This window comes from Ambystoma mexicanum, chromosome 9 (assembly GCF_040938575.1).
Source record: "Ambystoma mexicanum isolate Mex_15411 chromosome 9, UKY_AmexF1_1, whole genome shotgun sequence".
NCBI lineage: Eukaryota > Metazoa > Chordata > Amphibia > Caudata > Ambystomatidae > Ambystoma > Ambystoma mexicanum.
Genome location: NC_090931.1, coordinates 174,197,641 through 174,213,976, shown reverse-complemented (window position 1 = coordinate 174,213,976; position 16,336 = coordinate 174,197,641). Strand labels below are relative to the sequence as shown.

General features: G+C 47.2%; 1 protein-coding gene across 2 annotated transcripts in view; it reads left to right on the top strand.

Annotated features, from left to right (window-relative positions):
* C2CD2L (C2CD2 like) overlaps positions 1 to 16,336 on the top strand; it is a 533,517-nt gene that overhangs the window by 307,310 nt on the left and 209,871 nt on the right. For both annotated transcript variants that reach the window (XM_069614381.1, XM_069614380.1), the window contains 4 exons: positions 1,249 to 1,372; positions 1,520 to 1,584; positions 2,173 to 2,300; positions 2,712 to 2,883. In XM_069614381.1, coding sequence (XP_069470482.1) covers positions 1,249 to 1,372; positions 1,520 to 1,584; positions 2,173 to 2,300; positions 2,712 to 2,883 — 489 coding nt within the window. The remainder of the gene's footprint in view (positions 1 to 1,248; positions 1,373 to 1,519; positions 1,585 to 2,172; positions 2,301 to 2,711; positions 2,884 to 16,336) is intronic.

Sequence of the window (16,336 nt, the reverse complement as noted above, 5' to 3'; positions counted from 1 at the left end):
TGCTGTCTTTCTCATGTGTGGGTCCCAGACCTCTTCTTTTGCTTCCTCTTGATTGATTGTTAGGCAGCCCTGGTATACTCTCCTGCCAGGGACTGCTTCCTCCAATGTAGGTCCCAGACCCTTTCTTATGCTTCTCAAATACGGGTCCCAGACCCCTTGGAGTGATTTATCTGTGTGTCACTGACCCCTTTATTGTGGCTTCCTAAATGCAGGTCCCAGACCCCTTTGTATTGGCTTCTCAGTTTGGGTCCCAGACCCTTTTCTAACAGTTTCTCAATTGCTCAAGAGGTCTCTGGGCAGCCCCCATACCTTCTCTCGGGGCTCCTGGTCCTTCGCCTCCTTCTCGGGTCTCTGTTCATCTTCCTGCAGCTCTTTTCAACTGTTTCTTCTTCTTGCACTGCTTTCCACGGCTTTGCCACTCTCTCGTGAAGCCGTGTGTACCTGCTTGCCTGCTTCGTGCAGCGCTATCCTGTGACTGGGACCTCCAGTCTTGCCCTCTTCCATCTTTAAGCTACTTATAACTGATAGACTATACTGTTCAATCTGGTGTTCTGAGAGGTTGGTTAGAACTCTGTATAACTTCCTCGTCCCAGTACTTTGAGAGGCCAGCTCATTGGAGTCAGCCCTACTCTTCCTCGCCCTAGTAATAATATCACTGCTATAACAGATACCTAGAGGAACTTTTAGGATATGGGGAAGACGCAGAAGATGAGGACAGGAAGGTGGGTGAATGTGTGTTATACTGCATTGACTCTTGGTGTCCTCCCCGTTTCCTAGTTGGCAAATCCCTCCCCATGATATCCACCCGCTGAGTACCACCCCCAGGGAGACTATCGGGTTGCAGCCTCACCTCCCTAGACTTATGGAAATGGTCTCCCCATCTGGGAGCAGGGGCGACGACATAAGATTCGTCACACCTGGTTTTTATTATTTTGTGAGATGATAGATTTTGGGGGATTCTGTAACTCACAGCAACCAAGATTTGTTGACGAATGCAAACACAACCTCAATTAATTAATCGAGCCACCTTAAGGCCAGTCCCCTTGCTTGCTTTGGAAGGATCAGATTGACAGAATGCGTACCTAAGCATTCTTTTTTGGTTTTTACATTGCAGAGTAAGCTTGGAAGCAGAGGAATGCCCTCTGCTTGAACAATACAGAAAATGTCTCTCTGTCCAGAAGAAACTCTAGATTATACATTTTTCATATGCTGATTGAGTTACCTTTTTATTTTGATGCTTTGTTGCAGGAAGTGGCGAGCTATGCTGTGTGGCTGAGCTGGACAGCCCTGTGCAGCAGAAATGCACCAGACCTGCAAAAGCGTCTACAGGCAGTGCCAGGAACGAAGTGGAGTGGAGTGAGGAGGTCTTTTTGTAAGGAGCTATTGTGTTTCTGGGGTTCATTATACCATGCCAATTGGCCTGGAATAATAGGGAGCTGAAAAGGAAATGGAGGTGGGAGGAATTATTAGAATATCCGATTGATTGAGTTTTGTTTTTAATGCAACTTTCCCCCTGCAGTGAACTGAGTGTGAGGAGTAAGGAACTTCGGCTTAAGGTCCTGGAAAGTTCGGTTAGTGGAGAATGTGAGTACCCTGGCCTGTGAACATCCCTAACAATCAAGGCAGGAAGCCCAGCTGGGTACGAAGGGGGTGGAGGCAGAGCAGCACAGTGGCATGAGAGCAACTACAGTAGCAGGATTTGCAGAGTATAAGGAGAGTAGCAGGGTCTGGGTGATAGAGAAAAATGTAATGTGTGGTCCCTCTTAATCCACAGTATATGTACCCATCGATGGATACTAGGAAGCATCCATTTCTGTAATCGGGCCAGTTGGGAGTCGGAACATCAAACCTTCTCAAAGGCCATGGTATCTTTTACAGTTTCTCTTGGAAGGGAGCTTTGGTGGTTGACCTGGTAGGCCATTGATTGAGGGAAGCAATTGATGATTAATTGATTCTTTGAGAGCAGACTTGATAGGGACTCTGGATTAATTTCTGCTGCGCTGGTGTGTGCATGTGACAAAGGGAGTGTATATACTGGTCCTGGGTTTACCAAGGACAGAATGACAATTTGGGGTGGGAGCATTTGCTATAGGTTCTGTGTCTGCTTGTCTGTTGCATTGTCACCTACTACAAACCGTCTCACTGATCGCAATTCTCACTTTTTTTCTGTAGCTGTGTTACTGGCACATACCACTGTTTTGTTGTCTTCACCCTTTAAACATCTGTGTGGGAAGCAGGTTTACCCACTGACGTCAAGTCTGAGGTTGTGCACAGGGCCTGCACCCACTATCACATTGGAGGTAACGTGAGATGCTTATATTGGTGTTTGGCCTTGCCTCGGTCCTTCTCTGAAAGAATTCTGAATTCTTGACTCCTTTGACCAAGGAACTACTAAGAGCTCATTTATTGCCTGAATGGGTAGGCTCACCCAGGTCTGATGTCGGTGGGCTTTTCTCATTTGAGCCTTGTTATTGGACCCCTGCTTGAGTAGGCTGCATTGCAAAACAAGCAGCTCTTCTGCATGTCTTTTAATACTGCTCCCTTTGACTACTCTTTTCGATCCAGTTATCAAAAGCACCTGCACGTTGTGTCCGAGTTTACAGCACATAGTGCAATTCTCGGAAGGGTTTGTCTGTGTGTGTTGATCATACCTATTGAAATGAGCTATAAACTGTTCCACTGTTTTCAATTCTTTCATGTGCAAAATTCAGTTTGTCTGCCAAGGCTCTCCACAGTACCGGAGCTCTCAGTACCCTGTACCTCTGCGAACCAGCATCACCCCTACCAAAAAGGTTGAAATGGATCGCACCATCATGCCTGACGGGACCATAGTCACTACAGTCACCACGATACAGTCTAGGCCCAAGATGGATGGAAAGCTTGGTAAGGGTTTACAATACCTTTATCCACACATTTTATGTTGTTGGTTGACATTTTGCAAATGAACCTGGTTCTTTGATTAGGTCTGGAGAGTAAAGGCATACCAGTTTTAATCTTTTGTATTCTGTTGCTAAAAATATTTTTCTGTTAATGGCCACTTGACTATGATAGTTTGATGCTGTTCATTGCTTCAGCATTTTGTGCTAGGATTGGTTGTCCATGTTTATCATTGGTTTATCATTGTTTTACCATAGATGGGGTCTGCCAGCCTAGAATTGGGTGAAGATTTCCCTTAGGTTGTACATCTTTGGTTGAACATTTTCCATTGGTTGTTAGGCAGAGTAGGAGCAAAAAGGCGTAAGTTAATAAAATTAATAGTAGAGTTACTCTTAAACGGTGCAAATAGTTTGAGTTCACCAGAGGAGTTGTTCCAATGCAATAGGTAGGCCAAAGTCAATGTTTTAGTCTTGTATAAGAAAAAACTGTTCTGGTATTTAAACAGAAAAGTCTTTGCCACGGTTCTCAGAAGTAGTTCATAGAAGAAAGATTCATATGTCTGGTCACAAGCTGACTAGGCCTGCAAGTTGCCAAAGTTTCACTCACTTTCGCAGTGAGAGGTAAGTTCTCTCGGTCGGGTTTTTACAGTACCTTAGGTTGAAGAAAAAGATGCAGCTAAAGACTTCTGTTCCTGGCAGTTCCTGCAGATCTCGCTGTTCCTGAGCCTCAGTCATGGGGACAAGAGGGAGGACGTCGGGGGACTCCTGCACTACACGGGGACTGTCTCCAAAGCTGACAAACTTGCAATTCTTCGATTCCGGTAGCTGTCTTCAAGCACACAAACCGGTGTCCTTCTCCCTGGGTATTTGTTTTCCTGCAGCGCTCTGAGGAACATACAACCAGCTCCGAGAATGGTGTCCAGGTGCCTTACGAGTTGATTGGGCCCACCAACTCAAAGGAAGAAGTCGAACTTGACGATTCGGACCTGCAGCAAACCAACAGTCCAGGAGTTGCAGCAGCCATCCTCTTCCAGCTCATATTCGGTTCTTTCGTTCCAGTGTTCGACTCTGCCTTCCAAGTCAAGAAACTTGCCTTTTAAACAGTTTTCTCCCATTCATTCCAGCCTAGCTGCCACTCAACGAGCATGGTGGCTGTTCTTTGTAGAGGAGGTCCCAAGTACAGCCCGCACTCCAACCGTCCCTTTTGAAGTACCAGGAACATTCACGCCAAAATATGTGATGTATGACGAGCAAATAAACCAGCAAAGAGCCGCAGTGAGGCTCTGTCCAGTACCTTTCAGAAGAACAGCACCTATTGAAATACCGATGCCAAGGAAACCATATCAACAAATGAAACGAAATGAAGATTGTCTAAGTACAATCCCTGAAGAAGCCAAAAAGGTCTTAATGGAAGACGAATGGTGACGTCACAAGAACCCGGACTGACGCACATATGGAAGAGATGAGACACCATGGACAAGGGACATCATGGACCTAAAGTGAAAGGACGATGTCAAATATCAGAAGCTTAAACTGTAAGCATGATGAAGATTTTCGACCAGTTTACACATGTACATATACTTGGAACAGCAAGAAAGCTAAGAAAATCGTGCGGCTTGCTATGCTTAGTAGAAGACAGATTGCGGCAAGCGCCACCTATACATATCTACCTCAAAAGAAGCACGTTGTAGAAGTATATTTCCACTTTGCACAAGAAGCAGATTCAACCAAAGGTTACTAAAGGCCACACGAGGAGAGCTTCGTATTCAACAAATCGAGAATAAACGACAGAAACAAAACTCTGCAGAGGCAAATCCTACCAAAAAAGCCAAGGTCATATCAGTTAAAATCGACGAACAGTAGCTACAATTAATTGAAGCAAAGAACAGAATATCCTGCTTCAGAAAGTTCAAGAAAAGAAACTGAAGGCAGGTGGTGGGTGAAACGAAAATCAAATACACTAATTACAAAAAGAGGCAAATTCACGGTGTCTGAATCATGTGAACAGCCGAGCGAGAAGAAGTGAGACTTTCACACCTATGCATGGCAGTAGACCACGCGAAGATATCAGAACTTTTCCAGACAGGAAATGCAGTCTTGAGGCCAGCCACAGTGAATAATTGACACATGGCCACTAAAGTGATGATTGATTGTAACAATAATTGGAGGAAGGCTGGGGGAACTAAGGGGCTCCCTGCACCTGGCTGACCATTCTGCATGCTGCTAAGCAAAGTGGAAAAGTATGATTGGGGTTGGTGCCATCGCAATCATAGTGGACCAAGTAATCTAGGGTCCTATAATTAGTAGAACCAATGGAACGTCGTACTTTTAGTGACGTCTACAGTAGCCATTTTGAAGGTAGGGCTTAGATGTCCCACCTGACAGTGTTTACCTAATCCCTTTACTCCGTTACCATATACAGATATAGTACCTATATTAAAGTTACCTTTCTAGAACCAATAGAATTGCATGCCATCTTTTAACCGTTAAATATCAGTGATGACGAGTATTTAGTATAAATTATGCTTTTTTATGAAGTTCTTTGGAGTTGTGAAGCGAGAGAAGATCACGCATCCGCTGATATTCATGAGACTCCACATTTTTTGTACTTGTCATTAAACAGACTCCCTTCGCCAAACTGTTGAGTTCTCATTATTGATTAGGTGTTGGAGTATTAATCTGCACCCCCATCCATCTCACGGGTGCTGCTATCTTATCTTAAAGTACTATTGGGCAAACCCCAGCTCTATGGGCCGTTTGGGGGTCCCGCAGTATACTTGGTAGCAGAGATCGGATGGTTATCGATTAGATAAGACACCCATTGACTGTCGACCTAAAGTAACTCTAGGTCCTCACCAGTATCACAAGTCCTTTGCCATCCGGCTGAGTAGACCGTGAAGCTTTCCATAGACAGTGGTTAGAGTAAAAAGTAGAGCCTGGAGGCAGAGGTCTGAAGGGGCCTGTGTTTCCCCACGTAACCCCTTCCCACTCATACGGGCAGCTGAGCGGCACGCCCTGTGTCGACGCCCATTTTCGAGTTTCGAAAAATAAACTGTAATACTCCGCAGCTTCCACTAGATGTCGGCCTATGCACAGCATGTGAATCTAAGCAGATACAAGCATCAGAAATACGATTACGGTGAGTAATGTATCATATATATATATATATATATATATATATATATTTCTGATGTTTGTTAATCTGCTTAGAATCACATGCTGTGCATAGGTCCGACATCCAGTGGTCACTGCGGAGTATTGCATTTTGTTTTTCGTAGTCGAAAAGGGGACGTTGACAAGGAGTGTCTGTAACACTATCCCTATAGTGACGTGCGTTGTACCGACAATCCCTCACTCGTCGAGGTCCCTCAGATTGTTTTTTTCCGCCCAGCTACTGGTCGCCTTTATGCGGAGCTCCTCGAGAGACATTGCCAAATAGTTTCTTCGACCTTTGGTCGTTTGTTATTAATATCAATAACGTACATCCCTCCCTCGACGCAGAGCTGTTTCTCCGCCGAGCAAGATCTTCGACGGAAGGACGAGCGGAGGGGATCCTTCGGCACTGCCGAACACGTGGCCTGGCCTCGCCGGCCATACACAGTAGGGAGAGTGGGGTTGTGTGGTCTTTCTTTCTCTTTAAGAATGCCTTTCTCTTTCCCCTCCCTCTCTTTCGAGGTCGTAGTCCCACTTCTTGCCCTCAGCTATGGAGAGGACGCCATTTAGGTTTTGCCCGCTTTGCAAGGGTAAATATACCTGGAAGGATAAGCACAAACGGTGCAACCATTGCTTACCCCTCGATCACCAGGAGGAACGGCTGTGCGGCCTGTAAATTACTAAAGCCCAAAACTCTAAAGGACCGCAGGGTCAAAAGGTGGGCGGCCTACGCCATGTCTAGGCCTGATTCCTCACCCGCTGCTGCTGCCGCCGCCGCTGAATGTGACGAGGACAGTGACTACACGGCCCCCGTAACGGAGGTTGTAGACCTCTCAAAGGAGCGTTCACGCTCCTCGTCGTCCGTCCCCGGCCCCGACAAGCCCGGCTCATGCCCAGCTTATGGGGATGAACACCCCGACGACAAGGACGCACACGGAAAAACACCAAAGCATATACCCCCCGGCACGCATTCGTCGAAGACTAAGGCAGCCATAGCGCCAATGGGGGCGCCGGGCCCACCGGCGTCTTCCGCCGACCGTAAGGGTCGTCAGCCCTCCCCGCCACCGCCTCCGCGACAGGCGACTGGGCATTCTAAAAATAAGGGTGCTAACACCAAAACCTCCGGCAACGCGCATCGTAAGAGCACTCACGTTGCCAGCAGGGACTCGACGAGCAGGGACTCGACGAGCAGGGACTCGACGAGCAAAGACTCAACGTTACATAGCGCGACGGCTACCGATCCCTCGGAAGAGAGAATGATCGCCGAAAGCCTCGCGCGCATAGCATCCAAGGACGGCCAGAGACGTATGGCTAGTGAGACGCCGAAAACCGCGCACAAGGCCAAAGATACGCCGAAAGTGCCGGAAAACCGATCAGGCCAGTTCCCGACGCCGACGGAAGGCCCTAGCCAGCGAGAAGGCTACTCAGAAGGCGAAGGCTCACTTTCTTCGATGTTATGGGACAGAACCAGACAACTACAGGAGGAAGAAACTCCTTTTTCATTCCCAGACCGTCCTGACCGACCTCGGTTGCCCTTTGAAAGGTTCCAGACCTGTATGGATAAACCAGACAGGTTCATGTCCATCCCAGAAGACAGGGCACCCAAGAGACCAAGGGAGGCACCCCTGGAGAGTCCAAGGGCTAAATACCAGAAGTTTTATAGCCCCATACAGGAGGACATATACTCTTACAATCTCACTGAGGAAGACACCTTCTTCCAGGAGGAAGATGAGTTCACCTATGTTGAAGACCAACAAGAATAGGAAGGTTTTCACGAGGACACTAACCTAGGTGAGGAGGGATTCCAGGAGGACACAGGCGAGGGCGACCCAAATCCCTGGCAGTCACCAGCTAGGTCTACAGACACAGGCAGTAGCAGTATAGTCATCAGGTCTACTGAAACTACAGCAGTCAGGAGCCCTTTGCCTGTTGATGATCAACCCACCTTCAATGCACTGCTCAAGAAGGCAGCAGCACATTTTGAAATTGAAACTGGGGAGGTCACCCCAGACACAGATTTTGTGGAGAGGATTATCAAGGAAAAACCCCCCACTAGCCAAATTATCCCCATCCTCGCCTCAGTTAAGAGACGTATTACCCCTTCTCTTTCCACTCCTGCACTGGTGAGCGGGGTCAATCCGAGGATTGAGAAACTGTTTTCTCCCTCTCAATCAGACCCATTATATATTAAGGGTCACTCAATCCCGGACTCCCTGGTCGTCACCAACACCAGGAAAAGGGTCAGAGTCCCACTATCTACCAGCGAGGCAACCCCAGATAAAGAGGGGAAGAAGCTTTATGCCCTAGCCAAGAGAATCACTACCTCTGCAGCATTCTCTACCAGAATTGCCAATAATAACACACTATTGGCAAGCTACGCTGATGCTCAATGGGGAAAGCTTAAACAGGACATTGAAGAAGCTCCTGAACCCCTAAGAACTCGTTTGCTGGCTACAGTTTACGAGGGCTCTCTGGTCAACCAAAGCATCGTCAAGAATACCCTCGATGCAGCAGACACGGCTGGCCGCACTTTGGTACAAGGAATTTTGCTGAAGCGTCACGTCTGGCTTCGCAATTCCGGGTTTAAGGCAGAAACTCAAGCGTCCCTTATTAATAAGCCCATAGAGGAGTCCAACCTCTTTGGGAAAGCAGTGGATGACGTGCTGGAGAATGCGAAGAAAGAATTTGACACAATAAAGACCTTAGACCAAATTTCGAAACCCCCTAACAGGCAGGGATTTGGTAATGAGCGCTTTTTTCGTGGCCAACGCCAGCAACAAAACCAACAACAGTATTCTGCCAGCAACTACCAAGGAAATAGTGGCCAGTACAATCAGAGGGGTCAACGCTGTGGCAAAGGGAGAGGCTGGGGTTCCACCCCCAGAGGCTCCCAAGCCACCAACACCACCAAGTGACGCGAAGATTCACGTCCCCTCCCATGCAACGCCGGTCGGGGGCCGGATAACATCCTTTCTTCCAGCATGGGAGGGAATAACATCAGACCGTTGGGTACTTTCCACCGTAGCCCGCGGCTACTGTATAGAGTTCAACAGTTCCCCAACATACAGACCCCCGAGGGGACGCCGCATGACACCAGAACACCTCGCCATCCTTCTCCAAGAAGTGGACCAACTGCTGGAAAAAGGAGCCATAGAGGTCGTGCCTCTATCTCAGGTAACGGAAGGTATTTATTCAGTGTACTTCCTTGTACCCAAAAAGGATCTAACCATGCACCCTGTATTAGATCTGCACCCAGCGAACAAGTTTGTCAAACCCCAAAAGTTTTGTATGATGACCTTACAGGAAGTGATCCCACTGCTATCACAGGGAGATTACATGACAACACTGGACATGAAAGATGCATACTTTCATATTTTAATGTTGCCAGCGCACAGAAAATACCCCAGGTTCATGTTAGAGGGCAAACACTACCAGTTCAGAGTGCTACCCTTCGGCATAGCATCTGCACCAAGGGTATTCACGAAAGTACTGGCAGTGGCCCATCTGCGCAGGTTATCCATCCTAGTATACCCTTACCTCGACGACTGGCTCATAACAGGGGATTCTTACGAGACATGCTTCTCAAACACCCAAAAGACTGTAGACATTTTGTTCCAACTGGGCTTCTCCATCAACGAGAAGAACTAGGAATGCGCTTACTAGGAATGATGGCGTTGTGTATTTATTTGGTACCTCATGCGCGCCTGCGCATGCGCCCGATGCAAGAGTAGCTCAACAGCCAGTGGTGTCAGGCAAGCGGACAATGGGACGATCTAGTGGTGGTCTCGCAGGCCTTGGTTCTCTCGCTACGGTGGTGGACAAAGGAAAACCTGATAATAGGGAAACCCTTTGACACACCCGCGGTGGAGGCCACTCTAACCACGCATGCATCCCTCACAGGATGGGGGGCTCACCTATCCCATCAGACTGCTCACGGAGTGTGGACTCCGAGCGTAGCATCCAAGCACATAAACCTACTGGAGCTACTGGCGGTGTTCAAAGCACTAAAAGCCTTCCAAGAACACCTACAAGGGAAGACAGTGATGGTCCTTACAGACAGCACCACAGCCATGTACTACATCAACAAGCAGGGGGGCACACACTCTCCAGGACTGTCCAAGCTGTCCCAGAATATATGGAAGTGGGCTCTCGGACACTACATGTTCCTACTGTCACAACACGTTCCAGGGGAACTCAATCTGCTAGCAGATGAACTCAGCAGAGACTTCCCCCTGCCCGAAGAGTACGAATGGCGATTGCACGAAGACATCGTCTTAGACGTCTTCACGCAATGGGGATTCCCCAAAATAGACCTGTTCGCAACTCTGGAGAACTCACAATGCCAAAGTTACGCCTCCAGGAACCCCCAGAACCAGTCCAAGGGGAACGGCCTGTCGATTCAATGGTCAGGGAAATTTGTTTATGCTTTTCCCCCGACTCCCCTTCTCAACAGAGTTGTGCACAAGATGCACCAGGAACAAGTCACCATGATACTAGTGGCCCCATTGTGGGCCCGGCAGCCATGGTTCGCCCACTTGATGGAGATGTCTCTATCTCCCCCAGTGAAACTTCCCTGCCCACACAACATGCTGTCACAGGACAAGGGCAGGACACTGCATCCATGCCCTCAGAACATGAACTTAGCAGCCTGGCTCCTGAGATCATAGAATTTGGACATCTACAACTCCCGCAGAGATGTATGGACATCATCAGGGAAGCCAGAAAACGTAATACTCGCCACTGCTATTCTAGCAAGTGGAAAAGATTTGTCATCTGGTGTAGAGGAAGAGCATCAACCCGGTTGACTGCTCTCCTACACAGATTGTTCTGTACCTGACCCATTTATTGGATTCAGGTCTAGTGTTCAATTCCATTAAAGTCCACCTGGCGGCACTTTCTGCATACACCACTTCCCAACTTAGTGTCGTGGTGGAAGATCCCAGTTATGAAGGCCTTCATGGAAGGGGTGAAGAGAATACACCCTCCGATAGCTAACCCAGCTCCCGGATGGGACTTAAATGTGGTACTTACCAAACTCATGGGCTCACCATTTGAACCCATGCACAAGGCAACTCTTAAGGACCTCACTCTTAAGACTGCTTTTCTAATAGTTATCACCTCCATTAGGAGAGTAAGTGAACTACAGGCTCTTTCTGTTCTAGACCCCTTCATAACAGTTCACAAGGATAAGGTGGTTCTACGCACACATCCAAGGTTTGCACCGAAATTCATCTCGAAATTCCACGTAAACCAGTCAATAGAACTACCAACGTTCTTTCAAAACCCTTCCAACTTGGGAGAAAAAAGTCTGCATACACTGGATGTACGCAGAGCTGTCATGTTCTACATGGAAAGAACCAGGCCACTGAGAAAGACTAATCAGTTCTTTGCCTCGGTGGCAGCAGGAAGAGAAGGAGATGCAGTTTCAAAGTCCACTATATCTAGATGGATTGTTCAATGCATCACTCTCTGTTACACTCTTGCTAAGAGAGAACTACCCTTCAAGCCAAGAGCACATTCTACTCGAGGCACTGGGGCATCCATAGCATTCATTGCAAATGTTCCCCTTGAGTCCATCTGCAAATCGGCTACCTGGAGTTCTGTGCACACCTTTACAAAACACTACTGTCTAGATGCACACTCTAGATCTGACTCCCAGGTGGGACAGGCAGTATTAAGACATCTTTTCTCTACTGTTCCTTCTCATAACCCACCGCCAACTCCAGGTACTGCTCGCTAGTCTATGCACAGCATGTGATTCTAAGCAGATTAACAAACATCAGAAGACAATGCATTACTTACCGTAAAAGCATTTCTGATGGTTGTATCTGCTTAGATTCACATGCGCCCACCCTTCCTCCCCGCTCGGATGGAAGGAACATAGACACCTTTCTACATCTCTCTCTCTTTTCTGTACTCACTGACGTATAGAAGGCTCCCTCAGGGCAGAAAAAATACAAACAGAGGGACCTCTGCGTGAGGGATTGTGGGTACAACGCACGTCACTATAGGGATAGTGTTACAGACACGCCTTGTCGACATCCCCTTTTCGACTACGAAAAACAAAATGCAATACTCCGCAGTGACCACTGGATGTCGGACCTCTGCACAGCATGTGAATCTAAGCAGATACAACCATCAGAAATGCTTTTACGGTAAGTAATGCATTGTCATATATATATATATATATATATATATATATATATATATATATATATATATATTAGGAACAAATAGGTCACCACAGCGGTTAAAGACGCTTGTGAAAGGGTGAGTTTACACTCCATGTCGGGGTAACATTAGGGGCAGAGGTCTGTGTAGCCAGCTGGAGTTTGTCTAGTCTGTTAACGTCTGTCTTATGTGTTATTTCTTGTGACGTCATAGGACAACATTTTTACCTTCCCGGAACTAGCATAAAAATTACACGATTGGATACTTGAAATATTGTAGAATACAACCTGATGTTTATTGATTAAAATAGAAGATATAAAATGTTGTGGAAAAACAGGATGTGGTGCTCGCTCATATTGTTGAAATTGTTTAAGTAACGAGAGACATAACAAGTGTTATATAAAGAGGAAGTGAACAGATTTAAATATGGAAGACATGACTCCATTAGTACATCTGTGCAAACAGTTGCCAAAACATGCGCCTAAGTTGAAAAAGTACAGTGCAGAATGGGTTAAAGGAACCGCAGACAAGATGTTTATGCGATGGCCCCAGGGTGGATCATTATCTAAAACGGTCCTACAGCACATGATGACATATTTGTACACCACATACACGGGCAAAAAGTTAGACAAACGCCTAGCTAGTCTAGAGCTTTGGAAAATGTATCAACAGGATAAGGAGGAGGAGCTGCCATTAGACTGGATACTTAACATATGCACAGAGGGGGGTGATACACCTTCCGAGCCACCCGCCCCATCTGAAATGAAAACTGAAGACAGTAAGGACGAAGGGTTATACCCGCTAAGAGAACTTAAAGCAGCTACAGGGTATAGCAATCTGGCATATGAGTCACCTAGGCAAAGTAGTGACGAAAACCTAGACAAGGACAAAGATAGAGATATCACCTCCAACGTCCCGAGGGACAAGGAGAGGCGCGAGAACAGGAGAAAAGACCAGGCACAGGCAAGTACATCTCTCGACATAGAGAGAGAAGGCAAAAGATGGAAAGAAAGTGAGGATAGAACTGATGAGATAGCATTCACACAGAACGAATGGATCGGAGGGCAGATTTTATTGAAACCCTATGGTAAAGGCATAGATGACGTGAAACAAAAAGAGAAGCTAGATGACTTACAGAGAAAATAGAAGGAAAAGGAAAAAGGATTGAGAGAGACGAAAGAATAAGGAAAAAAGACAGGTCGAGACGAGAACAGTTATATTGCGAAGAGCAAGAAAGGCAACGCGATCATAAACCTAGAGCAGCCATTGATCAGGACAGACAGGAGCAGCGAAGTATAGAAGAACAACAAAGGATATGGGAGAAAAGAATAAAGAGATGAAGGGATGAGGAAATCCGAAGGGCAAACAAACGTAGAGACGCAAAGGAAGAGGAAGAAGACAAGGTCAGAGAAGAAGCAAGGAAGCGCAGAGAATTTGATGATGATGTAGAACGTAAGCGAAGACGGAGATCATGCGATCTTGAATATCTGGAAAGGGAGGTTAAAAAACCTGATCCAGTAGTAGATTGGGAAGATATAGAAGAATTCTTCCCCGAGTACGATTCAGTACCAGGCACGTCTAGGGCAAATATTGAGGATGACTTCGACACCAGAAGCATCGGAGAGACGATCGATAGAATATATGACGAAATGGGGCTGGAACAAGTACCTCAAGGGGAGGGGAAAGACGAGCGCCTGGCGAGCACTCAGCTGTACAATGTTGAGGACGTCTCCCGAAGTTGTAGGAATAGAGAACTGTCCCTAGAGAGGTTGGAAATCAGTAGGAACAAAGAGGATGCAAGAAGTTGCATGGGTTGGGCACAGACAATGCCAGACGCCGAAAGAGAGGAGCATGAGTAAAAGGAGGAAGAGAGGAAATGCGAAAAACGATTCTCAGGAGGGAAAGGGATCAGATGGTCAGATTCTAGTGGGTCTGCACCAAGGGCATCAGAGTAAGCCACACAGTCAGACACACACAAAGAAGTATCTTACGGTCAGAGGGGGGTGTCTCCACCACCCTATGTGAGCCGACTAAGGACATTGCCAGGTAGGCAGCGATGCAGGAACATTACTCCTGCAATAGACAGAAGAACAATGAGGGAAGAGAGAGTGGCTATGCGTCCCAATTTCCGTTGCTCGAGAAAGGTGGAACGAGACCACAGTATATTCCATGGCCACACATGGATCGGGAAAACCTGAAAAATAAGCTTCCAATGTTGACATCGGGAGCCGGAAAATGGATACACGAGCTATAAAAAATGACAGGCGAGAACACGTTAGCTATTGTCATGACGCGTCCGTCTTGGAAGTTGTGGAAGCTATGGAAGAAACGCTAATGGAACTGTTTGCTGCAGTCTAGTGTCTGGATTGTTTGCCACGCCCCCAGAGGTCCGACGCTTATCTCTGCGTCTGTCCGTAACGCTGACGCGTTGCAACCCTTCCTTCCGCTTCTGGTCTAAACGCTGTGTTTCTTCCTTCGTGCCTTCCTTGCGAGTATCCCGCTGCTATTATTCTGCCTCCTGCTTTCTTTCTCGTGCCTGCTGCCTTCCTTGGACTGTCTGGCTTCCATCCATGTACCTCCACTTCTGCATTGCTTACTTCCATTCTGTTTCCTTACCTATTCCGGCTCCGTTCCTCCTCTGTTGCTGCTCCCGTTCCGGAGTATACCTTGGATCCTCTATTGTCCGGATCACCGGAAGAGACTTCTGGGAATTGTAGTCTCCTACCGCTGGCATTCTATCGTACCACAGAGAAACATCGAACCAGGGTTTTTTCGGCTATGCTTTTTCCCTGGAATTGGGGGTGGACTTCCTGGGGGTCCCACTGCCAAGCTGATTGCTATCTGGCAAGGTAGCCTCCAGAAGAGTTTGTCCTAAGGTCTGCAAAAAAAAGGCAAGAAGGAGCCTGGAGAGATAGAAGGACGATATCTACGGAAAGCTCCTCAGAAGGACCAGAGACCGGTGAGGCGGAGGAGGTGGGCGTTCCGGGCATTGATCTAAGCAAAGAACCCTTCAAATCTGAGGGTTATAAGGGATATCAAAGGTCTTCCAATAGCCATACTTTGGTGATGGCGCAGACGATGTGTGGCCACGGGCAGGTTACCCTGGTGTGATCACAGTTAATACTGCGCATGACGGAGCTCCATTTAACAATTGCAAAGCCGCGGTATGGAAAGCATTACAATTGCTATATCCGGACATGGGAGCTATAATGACACGTAAAATGAAGGAGTCGGAAGACCCTTTGCTTTACATCCAGAATTTCCAAGACGCATGGGTACTCGCGACTCGTGAAACTTGGGTGAAATCTATACACGTGTTATATTATGCCAAGGGCTGCCAGATCCGGTACAGAAACACCTAAAGAATTTGGTAGGAATCGAGGCAAAACCGTGGTCTGAAATACAGTTGACCATAGCACACTATTGCAGGCTGCTGCAAGAAAAGAATCGCAAAAAAGTGGCTGCACAAAAGGGTTAAGAGGCAAAATTAGCGCCGAAGAAATTGTCAAAATATGCCATTAAAGGGGCAGTGATAACTAGCACAGATGGGTCGAGCATGCAGCAAGTCAATAACCCACAACAGAATAATCAGGGTAATACTGGGTTTTATCCCGGGGGAAGAGGATTCAGAGGAAGAGGATGGCAGAGCAATCAGGGAGGTTTTCAGAATAACCAAGGAGGCTTTCAAAACATGCAAAATGGCTGTCAAGATATGTCAAATGGGCAAATAATTGGACCACCGTCAATATGTTGGTTGTTGGGCATGATAGGGCATCTAGCATGCACATGCAGAAGTCAAGGCATGATGCAAAACGACCAAGGAACAAGAGCAGGTATGGTGAATCCACCTGTGTTTTTACAGCAGAGAGGAAATGGAGTTGCACAGAATCACGCGGTGCAACAAACGCCAGGAGCACAGCAAAGCTTGCAACCTCAGAATTCGATGAGTTTTCCACAAGGACAGTCAACAGTCGCTGACGCAACTGTCGCAGACGGTAAGTGCAGGACAGGTTGCGAACCCTGGAATAAGATGGAACACTGGTGATGGGGGCAGTCCCTTCGCACAAGGTGGGACAAAATTATATATGGACTAGGGCAGCTCACTGGAAACCCTGATGTGTTCTATCCCATCAGTG